This window comes from Heloderma suspectum, chromosome 1 (assembly GCF_057233095.1).
Source record: "Heloderma suspectum isolate Gila_16-S chromosome 1, 16-S_ref, whole genome shotgun sequence".
Classification (NCBI taxonomy): Eukaryota; Metazoa; Chordata; class Lepidosauria; order Squamata; family Helodermatidae; genus Heloderma; species Heloderma suspectum.
The window spans coordinates 98,923,010-98,934,698 of NC_139458.1; the positions used below are offsets into that span (position 1 = coordinate 98,923,010).

General features: G+C 46.0%; 1 protein-coding gene across 1 annotated transcript; it reads right to left on the bottom strand.

The window, feature by feature from the left end:
- Positions 1 to 2,126: 2,126 nt before the first annotated feature.
- On the bottom strand, positions 2,127 to 10,729 carry DBX1 (developing brain homeobox 1). Its single transcript, XM_084828097.1, has 4 exons — positions 10,351 to 10,729; positions 9,515 to 9,616; positions 6,600 to 6,799; positions 2,127 to 2,498 (listed from the first exon to the last, which is right to left on the bottom strand). The coding sequence occupies exons 1-4, from the start codon at positions 10,727 to 10,729 to the stop codon at positions 2,127 to 2,129; spliced, it is 1,053 nt and encodes a 350-aa protein (XP_084684223.1).
- Positions 10,730 to 11,689: the final 960 nt, after the last annotated feature.

Below are 11,689 nucleotides of genomic sequence, written 5' to 3' on the forward strand. Positions count from 1 at the left end.
TTATTTCATTATTATAATTTAGGAGAGGAAAGGAGTAATTTTGTTGCTGCTATGATTAGACAAATGGGAGTTAGAAATCCATTCCAATCTACTGCACACCATCCAGAGATCTGCGAGTAGATCAGATCTACCTTCTGCCCACTCCTGTGAAACTGTATACAACTTCTTTTTAATGAAGATTGCTTTATATATTTCATCTGAAACACACAAGCAGGGTGGGAAGCCAATTTCTAAATATGTCTTCAAGGGAAGAAAGCATTAATGTTGGCATTTCTCTAACTCTGCCAGCCAGCCTTTGCACTTCTCTCCCTTTCTGCTAGAGTTTATCCCCATCCCCCTAAGGAAGGACAGAAAAGGTCCCCAGATATGGCCAGAAAGGAGCCATTATTTCATTTGTTCTTCAGCTGCAGAATGAAGGTTGTGTGCATATTAAAAGTTGCCACATTCTAGGAGTTACTACAAGCAAGTGGAACTTGCATGCACAGCCTTTGGGGATGTTATGTTCATCCCCACTCCTGACACCTCCAAAATGTCCAGAGCATGTGATCCTCAATGTAGAATAAAGCCATCCATTTCCAGACCATCATCCCAGTGATTTGCACATGCGTATTCAAGACACTGGAGTAAAGTACACATATAGGGGATTTGATTGATAAAAAGATTTTAAACACAACAGATAAATGGATTTTACTTCCACATACATGTACCTAGGATCACTGCCCAAATCACCTTAGAGTAATCACTTCACATTAACTAGGCGATGAGTATTAATCAGGCTATCACACTTTTTTTTAATTTGGCATTTGCTTCATTTGTTTTATATATACATATTTAAAATCTGTACACAGTAAGAATACAAAATAGACAATGTTTATATAAGTTACACAATTAAAAGCTAAGCTTCTCTTTGAGTTTTAAAAAAATACCAAAAAAAGCGCACGCGCGCGCGCGCGCACACACACACACAAACTCCCCAACCAAATATAGCAACATCTTCTGTTCATCTGTATACTCACAATAACCTTGGTATAAAATATCCATACAGTGTAAGTGTACAAGATAGTGTACAGTTCATATAAGCTGTGCAAAGACAGCCAAGTTCAGTCAAAAATCAAAGAGGCAGATCCAGTTTCCCAGTGTCCACAACTACACCTTCAGGAGACACAAAATAGAAGTTGGCCACGGAGGTGGGGACAAATGTGGAAATGGTTTGAAGTTGCTTGATGCACATGAGATTCATCAATAAGCATGGAAATGTTCAAACTTGGTGCCAAGCCAGGGAACATTGTTTTTGTGAGTGGGCATGAATGCATTGGGGCCTGGTTCCAGCACATATGCCCAGCCTGCATGCGGTAAGTGCATGCTCAGCAATCTAGCATAGGAATATAGGCAGCAGACCTTGGGTCCATCAGGTCAGCACTGTTGACACTGACAGCCAGCGGGGTTTCTTGGAGGTTTCAGGCAGGGGTCTTTCCAAGCCCTACCTGGAGATACCAAGGATTGATTGGGGGATCGTGTGCATACAAAGCAGGTGCCCTACCACTGAGCTATGGCCCCTCCCTGAGCGATGGCCTCATCCCCGCTGATTTACATGGGGAATATTATTGGCTGTATTTCAAGCGCTCGGTATGACTATGAGGGCTCAAGTCATGGCCAACCCACTGCATGGCTTCTGCAGGTGTAGCAGCATCTCATCAGAGTAGGGCTAATGGGAATAGACTGCTGATCAGCCACGTCCTTTGGAGAAATTAACACACCTAGCATTTAATGAAAGTGAATCATGGCTGAATTAGGCAAATGATTCTGCTTCTAAATCAATGTGGTCTTAATAACAGAGAGTGTTTAATTATTTTTAATGACTTTTGTCATTTATAACTCCCAGCTGGAAAGTGCAAGGCTAATGGGCTGGTCAGCAACCACAATAGGAGGCTATAAAAGCAAAGCTTTCTAGTCAGAGTAGCCATGTGGCATATGATGCATAGAAGACTTGTGGATGTGTGGCGGTCAGTTCATTTTCTTTGTGAGCCCTGTGGATTATTGAAGGGCACCACCTCTTCAGTTAGATAGCCCTTCATTTATTTGCATCTTTGCAACGTCCCCTTTTGTGAGAGCAAGAACAAGGTTCTTTATGAGACTGTAATCTCTTCTTCATCCTCCCCCTCCTCGTCCTCATCCTCTGAGTCTGAGAAATCTGAGGGTTTGCTGGGGCTGCTGGAATGGGTGGGAGATGGGAGCATCTGGGAGTCCAACCTGTCTCTCAAGTGGGAGTGCTCTGTGGACTGGTGGTAGGTTAAGGAATGCCTGGGGCTGGCTGGGCAGAGTGGTGACTCTGCTTCCTCTTCCTCCTCCCCAGAACCTTTCTTCCCTACATCGCTGAGGTCTGGGTGAGGGTTGAACTTTGTGGGCAATGTCTGTTCCCGGCAGCCACCAGACGACAGGAGCTCCCTCTCCTTGGAATTCCTCCACTTCATCCTTCTATTTTGGAACCAAATCTTTACCTAGGGTTTTTAAAATTACATTGAGAAGGTCATTCAGCATCAAGGTAGCCACATATATGACTCCAGATCACCTTAAACTACCATTGTGAAGAAGAACCACTGGGGGAGTAGAATCCTTCCCTACCTCTCACAAGCTGTCAAGGGGCACTCCACAGGGTATGCATTACAATTGATACAGGTCATCATCTTCTACCAGTGACCCAAGTTACACATATATATTAAAGATGAAACCACAAATCAATAGTTGCAGAAATCTATGGGGTTATTCTAAAATTACTCAAGTGGTCTGGAAACCTGTCTGGAAACCAACTGTTACAAGGGGAGTCAGGACTGCTTGCTTATCCCTTTTTAAAAATGGCACTGCATAACTGAGATAATCATTATTTGGTTTTCCAGGTCTGTACTCTTGCTCAAGATAGGAGCAACTCAAAGTTCAGGAAGAACTAATGTTACTTATATACCTGATGCCTAGTAGTAGAGAGCACTAGATGGTATTTTTAAAAGAGGAGATAAATAATACTAATCTTCTTGCTTCCTTCCTAGTACCCACTATCTTCCTCCCAATTTTGTCAATTTTTCAAGTTGTCCCCTTGGAATAAATCTCATCCCTCCCCCTTTTCTCCAGCAATGGAGTAGCATAGCGACTAAAGGCATAATCCTATGCATGTTTTGACAGAAAAAAAAGTCTGCTGAGGAATGTTGGGAGTTGTAGAACTTTTTTCTGTCTAAACATGCATAGGATTGTGCCCTAAGAGACTGAGCTCAGGATGAGGAAGTTCCTGGTTTGATTTTCTCCTGGCCATGAATTGACTAGGTGGCCTGGGCAACCCACTTTCTTTCAGCCTCAGTCTCCCCATCTTCAATATGAGGGTAATAGTACTGAGCTCCTTTACAGGGCTTTTTAAAGGATTACAGCAAAGTAATGAATGTGCTGTTCTGTGAAAATCTAAGAGCATACATGTCAAGAATAAGTATTACCCCCTCCTGAGTAATAAGTAGTTATTTGCCTGGAACTTTCTCACACTGATGGGAACACATCTGTCCCCCTCTTTCTCCAGACTGACCTAATTTTCTTTGCAGCCTCTCTCCTCTTTTCTCTTTCTTTACTTCGATTGCTGTCTCATTTTAAGGTAACGAATACCGCTCATCAACTGTGCATGAAGATGAGTGACGCTCTGGATGCTTGCGGTGTTTGCCTGTTGTGGGTGGGTAGAGGTTCTGGCACAGAATGGCAAGCAACCTCCAAGGCCTTGTTTGTTAACAGAAAATAAAACACAGCAGCCACTTTAATCTATCAAGGCTGCACTCCTAAGCGCACTTACTAGGGAATAAGCCTCATTCGACACAATGGGAATTACTTCTGAGAAAGCGTGCACAGGATTGCACTGCACAACAGGATACTGAACAGGCACTCTTGGTGTGTTCCTTGGATGGAAGCACGCCATATTCTGAAGTGAAGGCACCGGTCTCCTTATCTACACAGCTTTCCCTTTCTACGAGTTCTTAACCTACCCTGCGACCCAGCACTCTGAGCCCACGTGGCAAGCATGTTGGGCCAAGACTGGGGAAATCTGGGTTCACATCCTCATGAAGCTCTCTGGGTGACCTTGAGTCAGTCACTGCTTCCAGCCTAACCTACCTCATAGGGCTGTTTTGAGGGTGAAATGTGGGAGGGGACTATTTACACTGCCTTGAGCTTGTTTAAGGAAGGGTAGGATAAAAATGTAGTTAATAGTTAAAGGCACTTCAGGCTGCAGTAACAATACGCATTCGTCTAGCGTTTGTTAATTGTTCAAAGTGCTTCATATGCATAATCTTGGTAATCCTTACAACAGCCCTATAAGGTATACATTGTAGTAGGAGAAGCAGCAGTGGTGTCCCCATATGGCAGATATAGGCTGAGGGTGAGCTTGCCTGAAGCTACCTACTAAACTCATGGCTGATGTGAGATTTCAACCCGGGACTCAAATTAGCCATTACACTACACCAGCTGTCAACATAGGCTCTTATCCTAGCAACAATTCCTTGGAAATAGGTTCCATTGATACAGTGGGAGCTCTAACTGAATGGGATGGAGGTATTAGTCTCCTTGGTAGAGATTATGACAGGCTTTTGTTGTATACCACATATAATGGGTTGGTTCCAGAGTTATTCATATTTAGAGCAGACCCATTGAAATCAATAGGACTTAAGTTAGTCATTACTTATTAATTTCAACAGTTTTTCTCTAAGTATGACTAACTCTGGATCCACTGAGTTTAGGTTTGGGTTTTAACTGCTGGCCCTGTCATCTTGGTTAATTATATAATTGTTTTTATGAAATTGTATTTTTAAATGCTGTAAACCAGCCTGAGTGGTGCTTTTATACCAGAAGGGTGGGATATAAATGTTTTAATTAAAAATACATTTTAAATGGCTTTCATGAGGTTTAGCATCCTCATCCTAAACACTCTATGGTCCCAACTGAAAAAGTTAATCATGCTTATGTCTTATTGAAATATCAGTGGGACTAGAAAAGAATAGGTTGCCACATTGAATAGCTTGCAGATGGTGGGATTCAAAATTGCAACCTCACACCCAGTGGGTCATATCTATTGGCCTTAATTGCAACTAACTTTCTCTGGATGGGGGCTTTGATTACAATTCCAAAAACCCATACTTATACTTGTCCTGAGGACATGGTGGTATGTGTATTGTGAGGAGGGTCGTGTTCTTAGAAATGATAGTGAAAAAGTCCAGTATATGTGAAGATGTGCCTATGCACTTTACCTAGGTCAAGATCTTTATGTGGAAGTAACATTCACAGATTTCCATGATGCTTAAGGCCAACTGATGAACCCACTGGCTGTGTAGTCGCAACATCGAATCCCACATCTGCAAACTACTCAACTTCTTAGTGGTGGCCCCCCAATTATGGCACGAGCTCCCTGACAAGGCCCACCTGGTGCCAACATTGTTATCTTTTTGGTGCCAGGGTAAAACTGCTCTCTTCTCTCAGGCATTTGGCAGCACATAATGAGTTTTTAATCAGGCCTTGGATTGTCTTTGGTTGATTGTTTAAAAATTGTTTTGAGCTATATGTTGTCTGTGTGTGTGCTGCCTGTCTATTTTTATGTAAATGGTTTTGCACTTTGTATAATGTATTTTAATGGGTTTTTAAAAAATCTTTGTGAACTACCCAGAGAGCATCAGCTCTGGGGCAGTATAGAAATATAATGAATGAATGAATGAATGAATGCACATGGCAATCTGTTCTTGTATAGCCTGTTACCATTGAAGCCTCTGCTTTTCACTACACACCTACATCTATGAGGTTTTGCAATAATGCGATGAAAATGAATGGCTCTGCATGGTGAACATTTACATGTAAGGTGTTTGCCATGGGGAACACACACCACATAGTAAAACTGAAAGCAGTCACTATGTGGATGTTTGATGTTACAAATTGGCCCTGAGCCTAGCCCCGAATGTTAAACACAGAAATAGCATTCAGCCTGAAAACAGAATTTCTTCTTGGTAAATGCCTATAGCAGCTGTTCCCAACTTGGGACCTTCCAGATATTTTGTAGTTCAACTCCCATCAGCCCTAGTCAGCAAGACCAATGATCAGGAATGCTGGAAGCTCTCCAAAATATCTGGAGGGAACCAGGATGGAAAAGGCTGACTATAGGATTTAGGGGTGCTTGACTTTCACCCGATGTGGCTAAGACAGGGCATAAGGCTACAAGTCTGAGTACGCATACCACTTTATCACTTGAAAGTAAGTGTCAGTGAGTTTAACACACTCCTAAACATGCTGTGGCCCCTACTGGGCAGGGGGAGGGGGGACTTCAGTTGATGTACTCAAGAAATATGTTCCACTGAAATAAATGGGACTTGCTGTCTAGTAAATAGTGTTAGAGTTTGGGTGACAGTTGCATTACACTGCCTTAAACTTTAGTGTTCTGACTTGACTGGGTTGTGGTTAAAATTAAGAAACACTCACTTGCATAGATGGGCACCTCACAAACTGCCTTTGTGGCTTCTAGGATGTAATACCCAACGTCAGACCTTCTCCAAGCCCATTTCAGATTCCCCATGACTAAGAGAGTGATTAGTTACCTGTGAGTCTTTCAGGCCCAGCTTGGCTGCCAATTTCTTTCTGTCCGGTTTGCTGATGTATTTCTGCTTCTGAAACATTTTCTCCAGAGCTTTACGCTGCACATCTGAGAAGACTGCTCTGCGGAGCATCCCTCGGCGAGGTTTCCCTCGGGCAGCCAGAGGCCAAGAGAATGTGCCAGGGATGGGCACCACAGAAGAAGCTGTGAGAAAAGGAAGAATAAGTACTTTCAGCTGAATCAGCCAAAAATAATTAAAAAAAACCCTGGAGCCGAGAGTTTTCCTGTTCCCAAAGATAGAGACTATGTTCCATTGAGGTTAATGGCAAAACTTCCTTTCATTTGCATGCCTCTGGATTTTGCCACTAGTCTGATTCTCTTTTCTCCTTTCTCTCGCCCCCTCCTCTTTTTCTTTCTGCACACTTTTCTGAGTCAAGGAGATCAGCACCTACAAACCTGAATTAATAAAAAGGAGTTTACGTTTAACTTAACTATTCTTTTCAGCCAATGGTAACTAGATTAGATACATCAAGTGAATATATCTATAGTCTATTTTGTTATCAGATTCAAAGATCTGAACTTTGAAAAGGAAACGCCAGGAAGAGAGAAGTATCATTTAAAAAGCTCTCTTCTACAAGTGTTTAATTTTCAGAAGTGTTTCCCCCCACCCCACCCCCTTGTACCAGGCACTTTATTATATCCCACATTAAAAGAAGGGACTCTTCTGACTGGAACAAAAAAAATAATAATCCTTTTTAGATGCAAGTTCTGATCAATCAGTATTCATCTTTTTTTATATGAATCTTTCCTCCCCCTCCCCCACCCTTCTTCCTTACAAAACCTGCAGAATTCACTCTGAAGACATGAAAAGTAACAGCTAATTAGCACATTGACTGGTTCCCAATGGGATTGGTATGATAAAAAGGGCAGAGTTTCGCCTTTAAGCGGAAAGAAAAACTCCCAAAGAGAAACAGAGATTCTAATGAAGCGTGAATGGTAATTGTGTAGTAATGAACTAACAGAAAAAGACTGAGGACAAGCAGCTAAAGCCATATATTATTGGAACAAAAGAGATTTACACTTTCAAACTAAACACAACTGCATGCCAAGTTCCTGGGGGAGAATACTGATGACACAGCCTTCTCTTTCCCCAAATCATTTTCATTAAATGGACATGAAAAGCTATATATAAGGCTGAAGTTGTTTTTGTTGGGCCATTCAAATGCTGGAGAAAGGAAGCAAATTCCATTATCAAGAGAATGAATGGGGGAAGCCCTTGGCTTTTGGAACAAAATATATTAACAGCTTGTTGGTGGAGTGATATTTTTGAAAGTTGTTCCTCTTAATTGTAACTTTTTAAAGCACCAAAATTAAGTTCTGAAGTTGATTAGACATTCTTGACTGATTATTTAGGGCATATTCTTCTTAACATCTTTAAGATCAAACTGACATGAGTAGAGGATTAACGTAGAAGGATATGTAACATGAATATCCCATATCTAACACACCCTAAAACTGAAAACACAAACTAGTGGTATAACATACCTTCAGTAAGAAAAACTAGGATTAACGTAACTTCAGCAAAGAAGTGAAACCTATAAGTATGACTTTTATATCCTTCTTTATTTAGAAAGTTTGGGGTGGGGGTTACAGAGGGAGTTCTTAGTGGCCTCCTTTCCAGGCAGTGATCAGGTCCACACCTGCAACAATGCTCCTGCTTCAGATGCCCCCAGACATATCACTGGGCACTACATGTTGCATTTTAATACATGTTGCATTTTAATACATGTTGCATTTTAATACTTTGGTATGGTGGGAGGTTGTATTGATACAGTAACATCAGACCGGCTGTATTTTTAGATAAAGTGAGGGGGCTGCCTTAGGCAGCCTATTTTGGGTGTCATGAAATGGCAGCATATTCTTAGTTATTTAATTTATCATTGTATTTTTTACTGTCAGTGAGGGTGAGAGGTGCTGGGGGGATTTTCTGCCTCAGCTGGCTGGCGGTGGGTACTATGCACCCTGACTTGAGGCGGAGAGGGGCGGGCGCCATTTGTTCTTCCGCTTCAGGCAGCAACATTGTCTTGGGTCGGCCCTGAGTAACATTAAGTAGCAGGGTGGTCAGCAGCCCTCTGGTTGGTAGGGCCTGTGAAATTATCCTGGTCTACCCACCTAGCTGTTCTGCAATGCCACAGTCCCTGCTGCTTCAAAGTCCTTCGGAAATGGATATCACTTTTCTAAAAGCGAACGTTTTGGAGGGAAGGGCAAGGGGTGTTGGCTCTGGCCACACCGACGTCTCCAGCAAGGAAGCTCTCCATGTGGTCTTGCGAAAATGTTGGCAGAGCGAATGACCCCTAATGGGAAATTAGCCCGTGGCTGGTGAATGTCTATCAGCAGCAAGGCCGAGTCAGCGCCTGGGCTCCGTGTGTGGCTGCCCGGAGGGAGCTGACCAAATTGGTCATGGTGCTGAAACTTTTGTTCGCGATCGGGAAAGAGCGCAGCGGCTCTGTGGGAAAGCCGCCGCCCTGAAGAGGAGGCCGGCAGCATCTCTGTCAAAAACGAACCGCCTCACATTCGGACCATGACAATCCCGGCTAATTTGTAGCGCAGGGGCGGCGGGGGAATCGGGAAGGAAAATGTCAAGCAGTCGCCGCTTGTGCTAAATAGGGCATCAAATTGGCGCGACTGATTCTTGAATGTTGTACCCCGTCCAACCTCTGAACTGGAGGACGAGGAACATCCCCCCCCCGCCACCCCCCCCATCCCTCCGAGAGACCGAGAGGGAGAGGGAGAGAGAGTTCGCTTTTCATGGCTGCAACAGTGAGTGAGTAGCGTGAGGAGGTGGGTGGCTCGGGGAGAGGGACAAAACGAGGGGTGGGAGGCGGGGGGGGGAGGTGGGAAGCCCCGCCCGAGACCTACCTGGGAAATAAGAAGATCTGATAAAAGGTTGGAAGGATCCCTCGAAGTATGGGAAGGAGAAGGTCTTGGGAGGGACATTCTGGATCAGCGCGTGCGAAGTTTCTGGGAAAAGAAAAGGGGGATTAAAAAGGAGATTTCCCCCGCCCCGCCCCGCCCGCGCGACCACCCAGCTCAGCCCAGCCCACCGCCTAGGAGCGGCTGACCTGGGAAGCAGAAACGCACCGCCCACTTGAAAGCCGGAAGCGAGGGAAGCAATAGGACCCTAAGAAGGGCTCCGCCGGATCAGTCCAAAGGCCGGTCTGTGCCCTGTTGCCCATAGCGGCCAACCAGCTGACTCTGGGAAGCCCACAAAGTAGCAGGGCCGACCGACCGACCGATCGATCACATTTCTAGGGCAGTCGCCCCCTTTCTCCCACTGCTGTTCCGCAGTAGCTAGCTGATATTCAGAGGCACGTTGACAAGCAAGTCATTTTCTATCCGAGAATGCGTAACTGACGCTCGCTCGCTCTCTTTTATGGACGGTGCAGTGGCACGAAAGAGACAGATCACCGTCTGTATAGAAGCGGCGTGTCTACTATCCTTTTAGCTGGAAAGAAGTTGGTCTCTTAAAAAAAAAGAACAGCCGCCACATCTGGCTTGTGACGTGATTCTGCCCTGCCCCACCTGATTCCCTCGTTCTTGAATGGATGCGGTAAGAGGAAGCTCCTGCCCATCAAAGCGCTTCACCTCCACCCACACCTCCCCCCCCCGCCCCCCATTCCCGACAATCCTTGCAGCGATCTGGCCAAGGGTCTTGCTGGCGAGGAGGGCTGGTAGCTCATGATCAACCCGCTTACCTGTCCTGGGCGTTGATGACAGGATGGCGTTGACCCCAAATTTCAGGAAAGTGGCGTCGTTGGTGGGAGAGACGGGGGTCTCCGCGGAACAGCCCCGTCGGGCGCCCGAGGAGTTGGGGGCCCCCAGCTCGGAGGAGGAGCTGCCCGTGTCCGTCCTGGCGGCGCTGGCGCCGGAGATGGGCGGAGACATGCTGGGCGGAGGGGCGCCGCTTCGGGGCAGGTAACTGGCCGGCCTGCTGATCCGGATGAGGTCTTCCACCAAGAAGCTGGAGTGGCTGGAAAAGGCGGATTGCAGCGACTGGGGCAAGGTGAGGGTGGGGGTTGGCCGCAGGAGGCTCGGGTACACGGCTGGGGGAGCGAGCAGGCTGGGGAACATCATGGCAGGAGCGGGAGAGCGCGCGCAAGAGGGAGAGCGCGCGAGCCAGCGCACCTTTCCAAGGCTCCGCGGGGGAAGCGAGGCTGGGGGTGGCGCGCCCGGGCTCTTTAAATCGGAATCGGAACCATCGTCCCGGGTTCCCCTCCCCCCTGTATGGCCCCGCTCGGCCGCCTTCCGTAGAGATCCACCTAGTGAGTCTGGCGGGGCTCTCCGGGCCCTTCCTCCTGCGCAATGGGTTTTATAGTGGTCAGCGCCCCTCAAGCGCTTTCAGCAGTGACAGCTCCAACAATGGGGTTCTCCACTTGAGTTTCATTCATCGGGAGCTCGGGGCTCCCTCATTGGTCCGGGGGTGCAATTTATGATTGGATTAGACTTCATAAGCAAGCTACTCACAATGGCCCCCGCAACAAAGAAAGGCCAGTCATCAATTTTGCATATTGACCGCCTCTTTTGGAAAGGCGTCTCTCCAAAGGCGACCAGCAGGGTTTTGTTCCAAAGCAGCGCGCGCGCGCGCACACACACACTAATTAAATGCCTGGAAAAAAAAGTTTCCAATGACATCTCGCCTCTGAAAGGGGGGGGGGGAGAGCGATTTCAAGAAAAGCACTAAATTTATTTGTGCGCGCTCCCCCCCCCCCCGACCCCGCTGGGTTTAAGGAAATAAATCAATAAATATTCATATAAACTTATCCCGGAGCTTTCTGAAGAATGGAACATACAAATGAGGGGACATGAAATGAAATCTTTGCCGCGGATGAAAAGGGGTTTTGATATCGGATCCAGTGGTGGACTGGGTGTGCCTTTTTCTTTCTTTTTTCCCTTTTTGGCCTGAGCGGGTGGCTTTTTCGGCGTTGCAGAGGCTGCATCTCCGAACAAGCCTCCTGTGGCGAAAATACGACATTTGCTTTGGCCACTGCAGGGAAGGACGGACTGCGCCGTAAATCAGCCTATGCCTGCGTTAAA